The sequence below is a fragment of the Mesoplodon mirus genome, assembly GCF_964341445.2.
Source record: "Mesoplodon mirus genome assembly, chromosome: 13".
In the NCBI taxonomy this organism is placed as follows: domain Eukaryota; kingdom Metazoa; phylum Chordata; class Mammalia; order Artiodactyla; family Ziphiidae; genus Mesoplodon; species Mesoplodon mirus.
The window spans coordinates 85,341,183-85,357,551 of record NC_138989.1 but is presented as its reverse complement, the minus strand read 5'-3'; the positions used below and the strand labels follow the sequence as shown (position 1 = coordinate 85,357,551).

General features: G+C 48.3%; 1 protein-coding gene across 4 annotated transcripts in view; it reads right to left on the bottom strand.

The window, feature by feature from the left end:
- Positions 1 to 1,546: 1,546 nt before the first annotated feature.
- The window catches only part of CNDP1 (carnosine dipeptidase 1), a 29,681-nt gene continuing 14,858 nt past the window's right edge, over positions 1,547 to 16,369 (bottom strand). For 2 of the 4 annotated variants that reach the window (XM_082640314.1, XM_082640313.1), the window contains 7 exons: positions 14,099 to 14,299; positions 11,629 to 11,713; positions 9,160 to 9,320; positions 7,883 to 8,047; positions 6,309 to 6,450; positions 2,828 to 2,975; positions 1,549 to 2,644 (listed from right to left, as the gene is read on the bottom strand). In XM_082640314.1, coding sequence (XP_082496440.1) covers positions 2,578 to 2,644; positions 2,828 to 2,975; positions 6,309 to 6,450; positions 7,883 to 8,047; positions 9,160 to 9,320; positions 11,629 to 11,713; positions 14,099 to 14,299 — 969 coding nt within the window. In that variant the 3' untranslated portion in view covers positions 1,549 to 2,577. Of the gene's footprint in view, positions 2,645 to 2,827; positions 2,976 to 6,308; positions 6,451 to 7,882; positions 8,048 to 9,159; positions 9,321 to 11,628; positions 11,714 to 14,098; positions 14,300 to 16,369 lie in introns of all 4 variants that reach the window. The other 2 variants (XM_082640312.1, XM_082640315.1) reach the window with 2 other exon arrangements.

Here is a 16,369-nt window from a genome sequence, read left to right as displayed (position 1 = left end):
TATTATTCGTGAGCTTCCTTCTTAGTCCGCGTCTAAGAAACTTATTGAGCACATATTATGGGCCAGGCACTATGCTCAGCACAACCTCTCCTCAGCTCAGCTGGCTGTCACCCTGCAGAAACCGCAGATCGGTGTTACCCGGTCTTGCGACTGCTCAAGGGAAATCATTGGGGTGAGGTCTGCTGATTTTGAGATGCTGACATCCAATTCAGAAGTGCTTAGAACAACGTGAAGACCACATGAAACACACTGAAGGCAGCTGTATGGGGCTCACGGCGGCTGGTTTGTGGCCCCTGTGCAGACAAGTGCTGCCTGGGAGGATACACAGGTGCTGTTATCCGTCGATGGCACCTCAGCGTGACTTCTTTCATGTGCTTTTTCCCAGTGCTAACTGCTCCCAAGACAGTTTCAACTAGGAACGATGTGAGGCACAGAGCATGACGATAGAAGTCCAGGCCAGGGAAAGCCCAAAAATGCAGCTGCGGAGCCAAGAGGAGGATTTGAGCGTGCAATGTTGAGCGCCTACTGTGTGCAGCGCACTTCACTGGACCCCTGAAGTACAGAGATGAGTTGGAAATGGAAGACAGAGAGATTGGAGATAGAGAAAATTTAAAAACTTTACCTGGCCTCCTGGCCAATAACCGGGTAGATTTCTATCTCCTGTATGTGTGTAACCGCCCTGAAAATACTTCCCTTCTGACTCCAGATCACGGCAGCACCCAGGTAGGCACCTGGCTTGGGGCCGGGTAGAAAACCCAGATGGACCTGGGAAAGCTGGGGACACTCATCGTGACCCCTAGAGGCAGAAAACCATGGCTCTGCACCCAGACAGTCCAAGGTTGGGGTCTCCTAGACTCAGTGACCTCAGCCTTTGTCCTGCCTTTCTTGCCTGGTGGTAGCTGAATAATTAACCAGACGTTGCAGGTCTCAAAGATTCAGCAGGAACATAGATCAGTGAATGAGTAATCTTATAATTTAGGTGCTTGGTAAAACTGATGTTACATTGCTCAGAAGTGGTTACAATACATTTTAACCAGCCTTGTTAATTGACTAATATGAACACCCTTTTAAAAATATAAATGGGGATCATAAACTTCTTGTATATTTAGTTCTTGAGAAGTCTGCCAAATACACCAGTTAGGTCCCACAAAATCCAAAATGTCAAAAGATTCTATGTAATCTGGCACGCACAAACCAAGCTTAATAGCAAAAAAATATCAAATTCCTGCCCATACTCAACAGACAGCATTTAAATCTTCTCCAGCATCAGAGGAATGGTGGCTAAAGCCTCAGCCGGGTCCCATTTCTGTGACGTGGTTCAGGACAAGCCGAATTACTGGCCCTCTGGTCCAGCCATTTTAAATGAGGTGCAGCAAGTTTTAAAACTGACATTTCAAGAACCCATGAAGCAATGGAATGTGTTATGCTTGTTTTTTATTTAGAATCATGAGAAACATTTTTAACCTTTAAATTCTCCATTAATGTGATTTAAATAATGAATTTATAAAGATTAAATCAGTTTGTTTAAATATACTCAACTGTAGAAAACTTGCATTTTTTTGTTTACACTGTCAAATCCAATCAAGCCAAACAAGATGGTTAACTAAAATGATTAATGAACACAGCATTAGCTGATGGCTTTAAATTTAGAATGTGTTACTGATGTCAGGGTTGATTAGCTCTCTATCTAAAACCGATGCTACTAAAAGCTTTGAGCAATTTATTAGATGTAGTCACTGAGTACAGTTCCAGCAGGGTGAGAGAAATTCTATCAGGATTAATTCTGCTGTGGCGAACTGACATGTGCACAGATGTTGACAAGAGAGCGAGGAGGCCTTCACTGACGGGGCAGGAAGGAAGAAGAAGCTGCAGGAGGGGTGGTCGGTTGGCATCAAGTGCAGCAAAGGTGAAGAGGCTTGGAACTTAAAAAGTGCTCATTTTCGCACAAGGAATCCCAGATGGCATAAGGATATGGATATTGATCACTTCCATTTCAGCACTTTTGAAGGAGCAGGAAAAATAAATGAAGGGTAAGTAAGAGGTTAATGCGGTATCATGCTTTAGTAACTCCTCTAAAAATGAGCCCACGGGGAAATTACAGTAGGCGGTGCTGGAGACCAACATGTTTGTCCATAAGATAAAGGGCACAAGTGGTAAAAGCAAGGGTGATGTAGGATGGACAGTCACCGGCTGGGATGACTGTGTGTCAAGCACTCAGGGGCCTAGAACGCAAACTGCAGTGATTACGCCAATCAAATTGCAAGCGGAGAATCTCGGCAGAGACTTGTCCTCATCCTGAAGGGTACCGTGAGTCCAGGCCTGGGGCAGCCACAGCAGGACTCAGGGAAATCAGGTCGTTGAAGGCGGCTGTGGCTTTAGAAAGGTGTGCACGGTGACACAAAACCACGTCCGATGTCTGCGCCTTGGAAATATTTTATTACTGGTCCAAATGTCCAAGGGAAAACATTATTTTGGGGACCAAATTCTTCTGGATAGTTAGATTTTGTTCCTGCCCAGGGTTGTGTGAAAGGGGATCTGTGAGTAGGTCAGGCCTAGGCTGGAAGGTTCCTACCCTGATTAATGCAGCTTAGCCATCTCTAGGAAAAAGGCAGCAAATACTTTGGATCCCTCTATGTAATTCCACCTAACAAAAGAAAGAGAGACACTGTTATTCCCATTCAGATGACACAGGGAAAGTAGTCTACAGTTTAAACAGGAAGACTTGATGACAGAAATTGCATCTGAAGTATGCAGCCTGTCTGGAGGTGACCGGTGTGAGGACCCAGCCTTGTGCAGTGAGAGGGGCGCGCCTACAGGACTCACTAACCTGTTGATTTTCTCATTCTGAGAGTGCTCTCCGTCGTCAACAGCGCCCAGCGGGAGCATCATCACACTCTTCTGGATGGTATCCTGGAATATTTTGGCAACGGGTATGGTTGATCCATCTCGGATCATGTCTGGCTCTGTCCCAAACACTGAAACACAGGAAAAGAAGGCATTTGAATAAAATAATGACAAGACTACCCCCAGTAATCTCCTCAAATGTAGTGTTTGCTTTGCCTTTTTCTTCTTTTTTTTTAATCATTAAATTTGATACTTGGGTTCGGTAAGCTTCTTGATTTCACATAATTTATATTCTAAAATCATCAATAGGGCTTCCCTGGTGGCGCAGTGGTTGAGAGTCCGCCTGCCGATGCAGGGGACACGGGTTCGTGCCCCGGTCTGGGAAGATCCCACATGCCGCAGAGCGGCTGGGCCCGTGAGCCATGGCCGCTGAGCCTGCGCGTCCGGAGCCTGTGCTCCGCAAGGGGAGAGGCCACAACAGTGAGAGGCCCGCCTACCGCAAAAAAAAAAAAAAAAAAAAAATCATCAATAGAGTCAAGAAGAAAACTGTGGTTGCCTTCTTTACAATTATCTACTTTTAAACTTTTTTTTTTTTTTTTTTTTTTGGTCATGCAGCATGCGGGATCTTAGTTCCCCAACCGGGGATCGAACCTGCGGCCCCTGCAGTGGAAGTACAGAGCCTTAACCACTGGACCGCCAGGGAAGTACAATTATCTACTTTTTAAAAATATTTTTAAATTTGTATTTTGAACTAATTTTATACTTACAAAAAAGTTGCGAAAACAGTACAGAGTTCTCATATATCCTTTACTTTCCCTAACGTTAACATATAAGTATTGTACAATTATCAAGAATAGGAAATTAACATTGGAATAATATTAGTAAGTAGACTCAGACCTGATTGGAATTTTACCACTTTTTCCCTTTTTCTATACCAGGATTGAATCCAGAATCCCACACTGCATTTTGTCATTGCTTCTGAGTCTCTTCTAGTCTGTGACAGGTTCTCAGCCTCTCTTTGACTTTCATGAACTTGACCCTCTTGTAGAGTACTGATCAGTTGTTTTGTAAAATGTCCCTCAGTTTAGGTTTGTCTGATGCTTTCTCATGATTGGAAGAAGTGATGCATTTTTGGCAGGGGCACCACAAGATGGTATACCCACTTTTATGGTTGCTTCATGAATTAAATATTGGGAAGGTGGGACTTGTTTTTTTGTTTGTAACCAATATACAAATAAATAGCTGTACTCGACTGTCACCTGAATGTCTCAGCATTTGTGCTCAACTTTCAAGGTATCCCAGGAAATAGTTTTAAAGGATATCCTAGGGTCTGGAAAGAGATGAGTCCAAAACTTCTAGGCTAGAGGACAAGTTGCTGGCGACAGAGCAGGAGTGAAAAATGAAACAGTCGCAAGAGAGAGCGTGCCCAACCTTCTTTACCCACAGAGCAAGGCGTGACTGTGAATAAAGATGATGGACTTTGTTAGCAGAACTGGTCCAGCACACAGACAGGCCCAAAGGTGCCCATGCTTTCCCACAGGAGGACGTCGGGCCTTGACATCTCACCCACACGCGTCTCTTCAGCGGCGTCACGTGTATCCTCCTAACCCTTCTTCCTCTTTTCTTCACTCCAAAATTGGCAAAATGCTGCGACAATTGGGACGGGGGAATGATTATGCAGAGAAGCATGGCTCTAGGTCTTGGACTTGTCCTGTGATTGTTAATGTCTGTGTCCCTGTAGTGATAATCCTGACAGAGAGTGAGGGCTCCAAGGAGGTCTGGACCCCCAGTTCCAGCTCCAGCATGTCTGGGGGTGTGGCCCAAGGCCCAGCGCTAACATAGTGCATAGTCTACATAAACACTTGGCAGTGTCTTCCCACCTAATGTTTGGAGAGACCCCAAAACTCCCCCTGCTTTTAGGAGAGCCCCCCACCTTGCAACTGTTGGCAGTGGCCCATTCCTGCTGCAAAGAAGACTGGCTGTTCCTTCTCCCCGGGCGGCCAGAAGCCCAGGCCTGTGTCCCTGCTCACCAATCATGTATCCTGTCCAGGACTTTGAAATACGTGAAGTCAAAACAGGCACTGCTGAGGAAATTACAAATAAAGCTATTCCCTACCTCTGGAGAAGCAGAATGGCATTGTAAAAAGACCGCTGGTTTTAGAGTCGGATAGGCTGGAATTGAGTTTCTCGTGCGTTCTGTAATTTTATACAAGGAGCACATATCCAGGAAGCTTCTTCAGTGGAAAGCTCCCATGGCCTGCCTTGGGGCTGTCTGCAGCAGCCAGGCAGTCCAGGATGGGCTTGGAAAGAACAGGACCACACACAGTAATTAAAGACCCAAACCCATGCCAAGACAGGTCCACGGTTAAAAGCTCTCGGGGGAGACTGTGCTCACCGAACACCCAAGCAAGGATGGTCAAGCTTACACACACACACCCCGTCCAGGGGGAGCGTGGCTCTTGGAGCAAGGCCTTTATGTAGTGGGTCTCGTTTTCTGCTTCATGCTGACCCGAAACCCACACCTCCCAGTGACCAGGAAAAACAAGTCCCCGCAGGGCGGCCCCGTGTCAGCTTGCTCGCTCCACTAAATTTTAGCTCCTTTCTTCATTTTTAATCCCAGAAGATTTCCTTTACTTTCATGCGAGTTCAGCTTTGCCTTTAAAAGGATGTTTTCAAATGTTGGTCATCATTTCCAGGAGTACTGGAGGTTTTCAAGTCCATCATTTTGCCCCAGATTCAAATCTCCTGGTGTGAGCTTAAACCCTGGCTTTGCCACTAATAGCTGGGTGCCCTTCAGCAAATTACTTAATCTCTTCAAGCCTTAATCCGTAAAATGGGGAAAGGCTGCTGGGAAGACTCACGAGATAGAGCACTGTGCACGGTAATACAGCCCATATAAAAAGGAGAGTCGATACTGAAGTTTTAAATTAGTCTGCCATATCCACTGCTCCACCAGGCACCACCCCCTCTGTAATCTGGAGACTGTCGCACAGAGTGGAGGAAGTCAGAAAGAGAGAAACACACACCGCGTGCTAACACATATACATGGAATCTGAAAGAAAAAAAATGGTGCTGAAGAACCTAGGGATAAGAGGGAATAAAGACACAGACCTACTAGAGAATGGACTTGAGGACACGGGGAGGGGGAAGGGTAAGCTGGGCCGAAGTGAGGGAGAGGCATGGACATATATACACTACCAAATGTAAAATAGATAGCTAGTGGGAAGCAGCCACATAGCACAGGGAGATCAGCTTGGTGCTTTGTGACCACCTAGAGGGGTGGGATAGGGAGGGTGGGAGGGAGGGAGACGCAAGAGGGAAGAGATATGGGGACATATGTATATGTATAGCTGATTCACTTTGTTATAAAGCAGAAACTAACACACCATTGTAAAGCAATTATACTCCAATAAAGATGTTAAAAAAATTTTTTAGTAAAAAAATAAAAATATCTGAAGTCCAACCTGTTTTGATGGCTCTTTTTGCCGCAAGATACTGATTATCTCTAATATTTGCAATCCACGGGTGTAGTCCTAGCGTCATAGATACAGTCATCTGGTTGGAGCTATTTCTTTTGGAGAATATAGAGTCAAGATGCTGCTTCACCTAAAAGGAACATTTTCAGGTGGAAGAGAAAATTTCAAGTTATTCTCTCATACCATGAACATACAGTCGTCTTTCATCAAGAAACTAATGAAATCTCAAGCCAACAAATTCAAGTATTTTGGTTTTACCTTAGTTCTTCCGGAGGGTTGGCGTGGAGTGAGCAGGGCCTCCAGGACCGGGAGCTTCGCCAGTGGGAGGAACGCTAGCTCTCACTCGCCTTCCGTCCCCAGACCCTCCAATCCCAGCTCTGACCCTCCCCATCCTCACCAGGGTGTCTGACTGTTAACATCTGGTTATCATGAATTTTGGTAATTGTGAAACATGATACAAGTACAACTTCTCCACCTGACGGCTGACCACTCTCTTTGGACTTACCAGTACCTTAATGACCCATATGGGGAATACCACGCATTTGGAAATTTCTGAGAAGTGGGAGCAGTTCCAGGCTAAGCTGTGAAGGACCCTTGTCATCAGCGCCCTTCTCTTCCTTGGCTCTGTTCCAGCCGCTACTCAGGAAATCCTCCGAGAACAACTCCATACTCTAAAATAGTCCTTCCAGGGACGACTTCCCTGACGCTCCAGCAGTTGAGGCTCCGCGCTCTCACTGCCAAGGGCCCAGTTTCAATCCCTGGTCGGGGAACTGGGATCCCACAGGCCGCGTGGTGCGGCAAAAAAAAAAGAAAAAAAAATCCTTCCAGTATTTGCTTCAGCCAGTATTAATGGACGCCTGTCATGTGGCAGGAACTGTTCTGGGTGCTGGGGTCACAGCTGTGAGCAAGACCAGGACGGTCCTGCCCTCGTGGAACTTATATGTTGTAGACAGAGGGACAAAAGGGAGGGAGGGAGGGAGGATGGAGAGTATTTTAGGATGTAATCAGCACTGAGAAGACAGTGCAAGGGGCAGTGGGATAGATGGGGTGGGACGAGGTGTTTCCTGAGCTTATTTATTCAGAGTCTACTTTCTGTTAAACTTGAGGTAAACGGATGACTGGTAGATAATTGAGACATGCACTCCCTCCAGATAACGAACGTTTTCATTAAAATGGCTGCTTTCAGAGTGCAGATTTCAGACATCACAAACTGATGACTGCAGCTTGCGATTTCCCAGCTCAGCCCGGCCGCAGGCAGTTAGCTTCTCCATCTGGGTGTAAAACCAATCTTGCCTTCAGAGCTACCATTTAATTTTGAAAAATTTCCCATCGCTCCAACTCCGAACGGTTACTTATCTGACTACTATAATTGCGTATAATTGAGCAAAGAGATTTTTACCGAACAAAATTTTATCAGTTTCTTGACATTTGTTCCAGTCCCTTTTGTATTGGAAAAAAAAATGATACTTCAATGCAAACAGCTGAACAGCCCGCTAAACTGTGGTGTGCGGCGCTCAGAAATGGCTCTGCCACTGGGCGGGAGAACAACGCACGCTGGTTACCTGCTTCTCCACCACAGACAGATTCATGTGAGGGACTAGACGGATTGAAAATTTTCCTTTCACTCGGCCAGGAATGACTGTTTTGGCTCCAGGCTCATGAAACGCGCCCTCGATCCCATGAATAGAAAGAGATGGGTATCTCCACAGGCGTATTAGAAGTTCCTCCTAAAGTAAAATAAAATCATTTTACTATATAGAGGAGTGTTTAGTTAAAACGCAGTTGAATTATATTGCTTGTATCACCACTTTCTGTACATCTGTGACACCATTCATGACAAGTTAATTACCACCTTACTTAGATATGTCTCAACTAATAGTACAGGTGGACTTTTCCCTCAGGACCTGAGACCCTCTGCTGCCTTCACCTGCCCTAGCTGCTTCCACTGACAAGGGCCCCTCACCACTCCAGCTCTGAAGTGTGCAGTTAATAGATGGCAAAGGGGCCCTTTCCAAAACTGGGGTTCAATTGTACATTTCTATCCCCAATCATTGCCATGATAACTTATATGCTAAATGCATTTTATTTTCCAGAAGGTTTCAAAGAAATCTATAGGCATTTGAGCCAGTGGCCACCAGAGAGCTAGTCTGAGGCAAGAGACATACTTCATAAGAGTAAACTCCCCACTTGTATTTGGCATTTTTCCCTCTCCTGGAGCGTCTGCCCAGGAGCCAGCCAGAGCTACCAAACGCCACAGCAGGCAAGGGTTATTTTTGTTTGTTTGGTTGGTTTTTTTGGTTGTTGTTGTTATTTTAAGGAGGAGGAGAAGTAGAGGGAAAAGAACAAAATCTACATTTACCAGTAGCCAGTGCTTTGGGCTCTGGGTTTACTTACTACACTCAAACAGCAATGTAGCAATTTACACATTAGCCCCGTAAAGCTCTTGGTTTTGTCTTTTAAAAAATGAATAATTAGGGGTCTTGGAGCTGAAATGATCTCAGACTATTCTCAACCTTTAAACAGATAGGAAGCTCAGCTCACTGGCTGAGGGCTGGCGTGAGGATGAGTCTCATAAGCCAGTTTGGAAACACACGGCTGTGAAGTGAATCACTGCCCTGTGGTTAGGCGCCTGAGGCCAGTGCCAGACGGACCCCAAGAAAAGGACCAGTTGATCTAGACCACGAGGACCACGAGGTTTTGTGAAGGGAAACCTGCCCCTGATTAGCATGTGCTCTCAGCTCCGAGATGTGCAGAACAGCAGCACATAGCAAACTAGGCACTGGGAAAATATGGGTTTTCATCGCTCCTCTTTCTGGTTACCCGTCAACCTGTGACCTACCTTGGTGTCAAACAGAAATTTCTTAACCTGGCTGCTGTTCCGGTACTCCTCGAGGTCCAGATCGATGGCTTCATACGTTCTCTTTTCCTCCTCTGTAACAGGAGCCACGTGGTCATAGATTCCAGGGATCAGAATTCGACCAGAAGAGTCCACCAGGCTGCCTATGAGAGACACACAGGAGACAAAGGCACGTGGAAGCTACAGGTGCGTGGGGTCCTGGCCCTGGAGCAGAGCCTCAGGGACCCTCCTGGGGCTGCAGCAGGCCTGCGACCGGCCCTGGGCCCTACAGCAGAGCCACCTGTCAGTAGCTCACCTCCCAGAGGTGACGGTGGGAGAGAGGAGCCGGTCACCAGGAAGACTCGGCCTGCGTCAGACCCGTTCTAACGTCCACCTTGTCGACAGAGGGATGGAAGCACTCGGCCCTGCAATCAGGTACATGTGGAGTGACTCACCTGTGTTACAGGCAAGTTCTCAGCTGCACTCTTACATCACAAACAAGGTTCCTTGTTTAGTTTTATCTTACTCTGAGTTAAAAAGTAATGTGTTCATAAGAAAAAAATTTTAATATATATGTAGGCGAATATACGTACAAACGTGAGAAACTGAAAGTCATCGTTCCTCTCAACCTCTCTCCCCTACACACACCACAATAATATAATAAATACTCATCTTTAATCAAAAACGTAACAGCCTTGAGGTCTAGTCTACGAGCCACGTCATAACCATGAAAGCTTTCGTAGTGGCGAAGCAGATACACCGCTCTGTTATTTGTGAAAAAGTTTGGGGATTAACAGCAATGAGTGAAAAGTCATCAGTGAGCATCTATAAAAGAAGCAGATGCTGAGATTGGGTAAACACGCTTGCTGTCTTGAGAAAGGACCTACAGTAAAGGCCCAATGCAACCAGAAAGTAGACTAAAAGTAAAATGACGGCAATGTCTCCAAGGCAGCTAAATTCATCTTTAGTTCATCTGGGGCCTTTTATTCAAGCGAAGGCACTTCATAAAAATACGTGCCACATGCTTCATGTGATTATAACCTGACAGTGTCAGAAAATTACTGTGAAGCACTGTATTTTCAAATCTTTCTGTTAATGTCGACAGCCGCAAAGCACAGGGCAGAGGGCCCTGGCTGTGTGACACCTGCCGTGTTCTGGATGCCACATGAACACAGGGGACCCACCCGCACTGAAGACCCCGCCTTCCAGCAGGAGGGCACGTCTCTGACCACATGGGGCTGAATAACAAGCGTGACCCCATGAGTGGACGGCAGGTGGTTCGGCCTGTGTAGACAGAACTAAAGACAAAGTAAACATCCACCAAAATCTGCAGGTGGCAGTCGTGTGAAATGTAAGGGGCTTCCCAGTGCTTTGAGACGATCACAGAAGGTGAAGCCCTGAGGTGTGAGGATGTCAAGGCAGCAAACCACGAGGAGAAGTCCCCCCCACCTGGTTCTCAGCCACATCCTCCTCGGCCCCCCTCCAGCGCCCCCAGGACTTCTCCAAGCCTTCTAATTGACCCCCTTCACTGGGTGTAACACACACAGAGCAGCAGGACGACACCGCCGACAGCACCGCTGGCTCCCAACTGGACGCCTAACGTCAGTCAGTGGACCTGCTGGAAGAACGCCTTAGGGTGACGTACGTGATCATTTCTGGTGTGTTCACCTGCTTCACCAAATGCTCCGCAGCTCATGAGGTAAAAACTGTAATGCAACTACCGCTAAAGAACAACTATTCTTTATTCTTTAACGGTGAGAAAGGTGAGAAAGACCCAGGTATTGCGAGGTCTGAGGCTTATGTAACCTGAAAACCTCTTCTTTAGAAAGAACCAAATGTTGTGACTACGAACGCGCGCAGTGTCCCTGCCAGGACTGTGCAAGCGAGGCCCTGGAGATGAAGCCTCCTTCAATTCCGGGATCCACCCGGAAGCTGGGCTGTCCGAATGTAGGCAAGAGCTCCAGGTGAGTCAGGTGGGCAAGCTGCCTCTCTGGAAACACACGCACGCACGCACACACACACACGACTCCCGCCTGCCTCCACCGGGCCCACCACCTGAGGAGGTCACGGGTAGGGGCAACGAGCAAACTCACTGGCGTCACTGAGCCACGAGGGACCACAGGGACTCACAGGAAGGAAGCCAAGAGGTGTGGGTAGATGGGGCACCAACTCTGGATGCTTCTCCAGAAAGGTCTCTCTGCCACTGTCCTCAAGTACAGCCAGATGTGTCACAACATCCAGTGAACGGAAAGGGGGTGGACTGAGGAAGGCTTTCAGTCCATGAAGAGAAACAACGTGGACGCAGTAAGCCTAAGAAACGTTTAGCCAAGGGGGAAGCTAAGACCGCGGTCTTCCTCCACTCCACCCTTATTCAGGGCTGGCCTGGAAACCAAGCGGGAGACAACTGAGTCAAACAGAACTACGTTAGCAGATTGCTTGATGCTTAAAAAGTGAAACGGAAGAAGACATTACCAAGAAGAGCGACCAGATCTGCCATCGGTTCATTAAGGATTCCACCAAAGGTCCCCGAGTGGAAGTCCTGGTCTCTGCACTTCACCTGCAAGACAGGGAACAGGAAGGCAGCTGCTTTCCGCCGTGGCTGCTCAGAGACACCTTTCACCGGGCGGCAGACCCGCCCCGGGTGGCCCTCAGGGCTCAGGGGTCAGCTGACGTTGTCACCACCGTGCTTCTGTCACACGATGTGGAGCGTCTGCCCCCCACGTCTTCAGGACCCACTGAATTCCCCGAAACCGACCTCAGCCCCAACCTTGCCACCAACAGCACCGAATCCCAGACCACCAGCCCCTCCTCGGCCTAACGACTGACGTGTAACGCAGTTGCCTTCCTCTTGGTTTCACGCCATCTCTTGCTGAGCCCTCCTTCCAGAAACATTCTCCAAGAAACTTTCTTCTCCTTGTGCTTTTCCTGCCTGCAGGACCATTCTACTTACGTCTCCTCTGATAACTTCTTTTCTGTCTTTTCGCCCCCCAGCTTAATCCTTGGATCACTCTACACACAGAGCTGCAAGGCCCACGGGACCTCCTTTACAACCTCCAGACTCTCAAGGCTCCTTCCGTAGGTCTGACCTTTGACCTGCTCACAAGACCTAAAGCTTCTAGTCGCTTACGGTACATAACACTCTGGGTGTGCTCCCAGCTTCTGAACTTGAGGAGGTCTAGAAGAGAACATCTTCTCTTACAATTACTTCCTCCTAGCTTGCCATTTCCAAAACAAGGAGAGATGCCAGTCCTATAAATCTATCCCCTTAAAATGATGTCGGGGACTTCCCTGGTGGTCCATTGGTTAAGACTTCGCCTTTCAGAGCAGGAGGTGCAGGTTCAATCCCTGGTCGGGGAGCTAAGATCCCACATGCCTCGTGGCCAAGAAACCAAAACATAAAACAGAAGCAATATTGTAACAAATTCAACAAAGACTCTAAAAATGGTCCCCATCAAAAAAAATCTTTAAAAAAAAATGATCTTGGATTTCTCCCAGGCAAACTATGTCCAATCGGTTCCCAAGTTCTAACGAGTTTGGGTTTTTTAATTCTCTTTGACCCATTCCGTCTCACCTTTCCTGCCCGGCTGGCCCTTCTCTGCCTCTATCACCATCTTTAAAGCCCTGCCAGGTGAATCTTCCATTTAGTCACTGTAGCTGAAGACCTCTATCTCATCAGGCAGTGATGCTAACAAAGCACTTTGGGGTTGCAGAGCCCCACCTCTGAAATCTTTTGCCGCCTTATCCCACCTCTGCTCACAGCTTCCCTCCTCCTGGTCCCCTCGTCACAAGCCTGCCCTCCCCCGTTCTTGGCCACAGCAAGACGTCCAGTCCCTCGACCCATCCAAGACCTCCCCACCTCTCGTCCTCCTGTCCTTCTTTTCTCCCCATTCAAGCTGAACGCCCCTGTGCATCCCTTCAGCCTCTCCGTGGGCGGCGTCTTCACTGACTTCGTCTCCTCCATCACACCATCGGGCACAGCCTAAGCCCTGGATCAACCCTGCCCACTGGGGCGTCTCCACCACCAGCTCCTGAGCACAGCTGCAAACGATATCCCACTGCTCGGACAGGAGACTAAACACCCTCACCTGGCCGCCAGCCACTTCTTCGTGCCCACCTGCTCCCCACAGAGACTACTTCCAGCACGTCTCTGCAGATAAACTTCCTTGCGGCTCAGCGGTAGAAAGAGGCCAACGATGGCGAGATGTTCCACGGCCTTCACACCTCGGACCCCGCCCTGCTTCTGCAGTTGCCCGGGACTCCCGCGGGAGAGCGGAAGCCCTTCCCGGCTCAGGATCGCACCCGCCCTCCGGCTCTCATACACACCCCCTCCCCTTTGCAGTTTCCGGCTGCTCTATGAGGGAGGACTTTCTGATGCTAAATTGCAGACTCCATCACAGCTTGTCCGCATTAATAGAAAAGGAGCAGGAAACAGACTACGTGTCAGGGCGGAACTCGAGGTCGCTTTTAGTGATCACAGGAAGCCTGGCAGGATTACTGTGCTCACTTCAGAGGTAAGGAAACAGGCCCAGAGGTTAAGGTGCGCTCAAGGCTGTTCGTCGATGAGCCAGACCTCGGGTGCCGGCCTTGTCAGTGCTGGCACCCCTTCTCTTTCTGTCCCATACGAGGTTGGCAGAGCAGGTAACGCCCGCTCACGGCATCCCGATCAGGCGGTCAGTCTCCTAACCCCAGAGGCCCCGTGCCTGCCTCCAAATTTCACAGCTGGAGCTCCTAAAACGTGGTGAGTCACAAACCCCTCTGAATCTTCTCTCCAGAAAAACGTACACAGCACATGCGTTCACGGCTGGGGGGCTCCATGAACTCCCCCAGTCCCGAGACCCCATGACCCCCCGGGGCCAGGCCCCCGGGTCGGTGTCTGCTCTGTGTCCTCCCCACCGGGACCCGGGCACGGATCCACCTCCAGGCAGCTGCCATTGGCAAGTACCTCCACCATGAAGTAGCTGTTCCCTCGCGTCCCATACGTGAGCGCGGGCGTCCTCTGGCTGATCCACAGGTTGTCTGAAATCACGATGTAGTCTACGCTTGAGAAGAACCCGGCCTTCTCTTTCTGGACAAGTTCCTCCAGGGCAAGAGAACCAGCCTCCTCCATCCCCTCGATGATAAATTTGACGTTCACGGGCAGATCCTGAATTAACAGTTGAGCAAACCACGTTGTCAAAAAAGTGGACACCTTGCCCTTTCACCTTTTAAAATGCAGGGTTTGTTTGCATGTAACTTAAACACACTGAATTATTATATACATTCCCAAAAGCTCTGTTTATAACGAAGGAGGTTTTTTGTTTTGTTTTTTTTTTTTTGCGGTATATGGGCCTCTCACTGTTGTGGCCTCTCCCGTTGCGGAGCACAGGCTCCGGACGCGCAGGCCCAGCGGCCATGGCTCACGGGCCCAGCCACTCCGCGGCACGTGGGATCTTCCCGGACCGGGGCACGAACCCGTTTCCCCTGCATCGGCAGGCGGACTCTCAACCACTGCGCCACCAGGGAAGCCCCCATAACGAAGGAGTTTTAACTCAGGTTGTGACGGAGAATTCAAGGTAATGGCCAGCGAGCCATCAACCTAAGACTGATGACAGAGGATGTGGGCAGGGCATCCCTAAAGAAAAGGCTGCGTCCACCATACAGGGTTCTGCTCGGCCCCTGCAGAGAAGCCCGTTCCTCCTTCTCCCCAGAAGGAATTTTTCCAGAAAGGTTACTCAGTCACAAATCTCTTTTGTCCTCATAATTCTGAGCATGATAAATGAAAATCTTTCCTTTGAAAGGTTGTCTAATGTTTAAGCCTCAGGATAATTTTCATTTCAAGTATCTGTTATTTTTCAGCTACGAGTTCACTCTGCCTTTTAACTTATTCAAAGGCTTTGATCTTGCGGCAAAATGGACCTTGAGTTTTTCTCTAATATTAGGACATGGAATAGCGCCTTTAGAAATTTTACAATGTGCCTTTCCCCCATTTGGTTTTGATCTTTTTGTATCTGTATAATTTATAACTTCATATCTTTGAGAGCCGTGTGGAGAAGAGAGGTGGATGGCTCTTCCTAGAGCATAAGGCGCGTGCAGGGCGGCGAACAGTTATTCTATGCAGACGAGGCAACGCAAACACACTCATTAGCTCTAATAAGTGGGATTGCCTGGCCCCAGATTAACAAAGGCAGGACGAGTGGAGGATTATGTATTAGAAAATGTGTCCTTCGGTCATTCAGCTGCTTAAGGGCGTTTGGGGATAACAAGTTTTCCAATGCATTCCTTGAATACATTTCTATGTGTCTTAGGAAGTTAAGCTAAAGTTCTGCAACCTTAATATTTGAAAGCTCTTTATTAATATTTAACTAGAAAACAATTCCCAAGAAGTAGCTGGAGAGCCTCAGAATTTTCTGGCAAAATGTGACTCATAAACTACAAGTCAATCGCTATTAAGTGCTGGAGGAGGACGTGGGGCTGGCAGCCAGGCCTGGGCTTTGGGCTCTGCCCTGTCCCCTGACACCCGCGGACCCAGGTCCAGCCATTTCACCTCTCGGCAGCCACCTTCCCTGTTAATCCTTGCTCTGCGTCTTGGTAAGACGATCCAGTGAGGTGGTGTACCTTTAAGTGCTCCGTCAGCAAGACAGAGGGGATGGAGGGCAGAAGGGAACGAGGAAAGAAGAAAGCAGAGGTCCTGAAGGGCCCAGTACTCGCAGGCTCCGGGGAACCCCTCCGTATTCACTGAACCCACTCAACAAGCCTGGAGATAGACGTGATCATTCCTAGATCACGGATGGGACAGTGAGGCTCCGGGAGGTTAACTGAGTTTTCTCAGGGCAGTGGGGACTTCTTATGTTCTGTTTGCAATTATATGTTTCAGAGTTGAAATTTAAAAAGCAAAGCACATTTTCACCTTTATATAGGACCTGTCTTATAAATATTGCTTTCCTCTTCTTAAGAAAGAAGGACAGAAAACAAGAGAGAGAGGTGGGATGTGGGGAGGGAGGGAGGGGGAGAGAGAGAGAGAAAGGAAGGGAGGGAGGGAGGGAGGAAGAAAGAAAACAGAGAGAGAGAGAGAGAGAGAAACCAAGGGCTTATTTAGGGCAGTGCCATGAACAAGAGGACAACCTTGCAGTGGTCAGCAGGGCCCAGCCAGAAAAACATCCTGATTCACTAAGCCTGTCTTCCTCAATGAGATAAAGCAGTCAAGTCGAGAGCAGTTAAACCCTCTCTTCTGCTT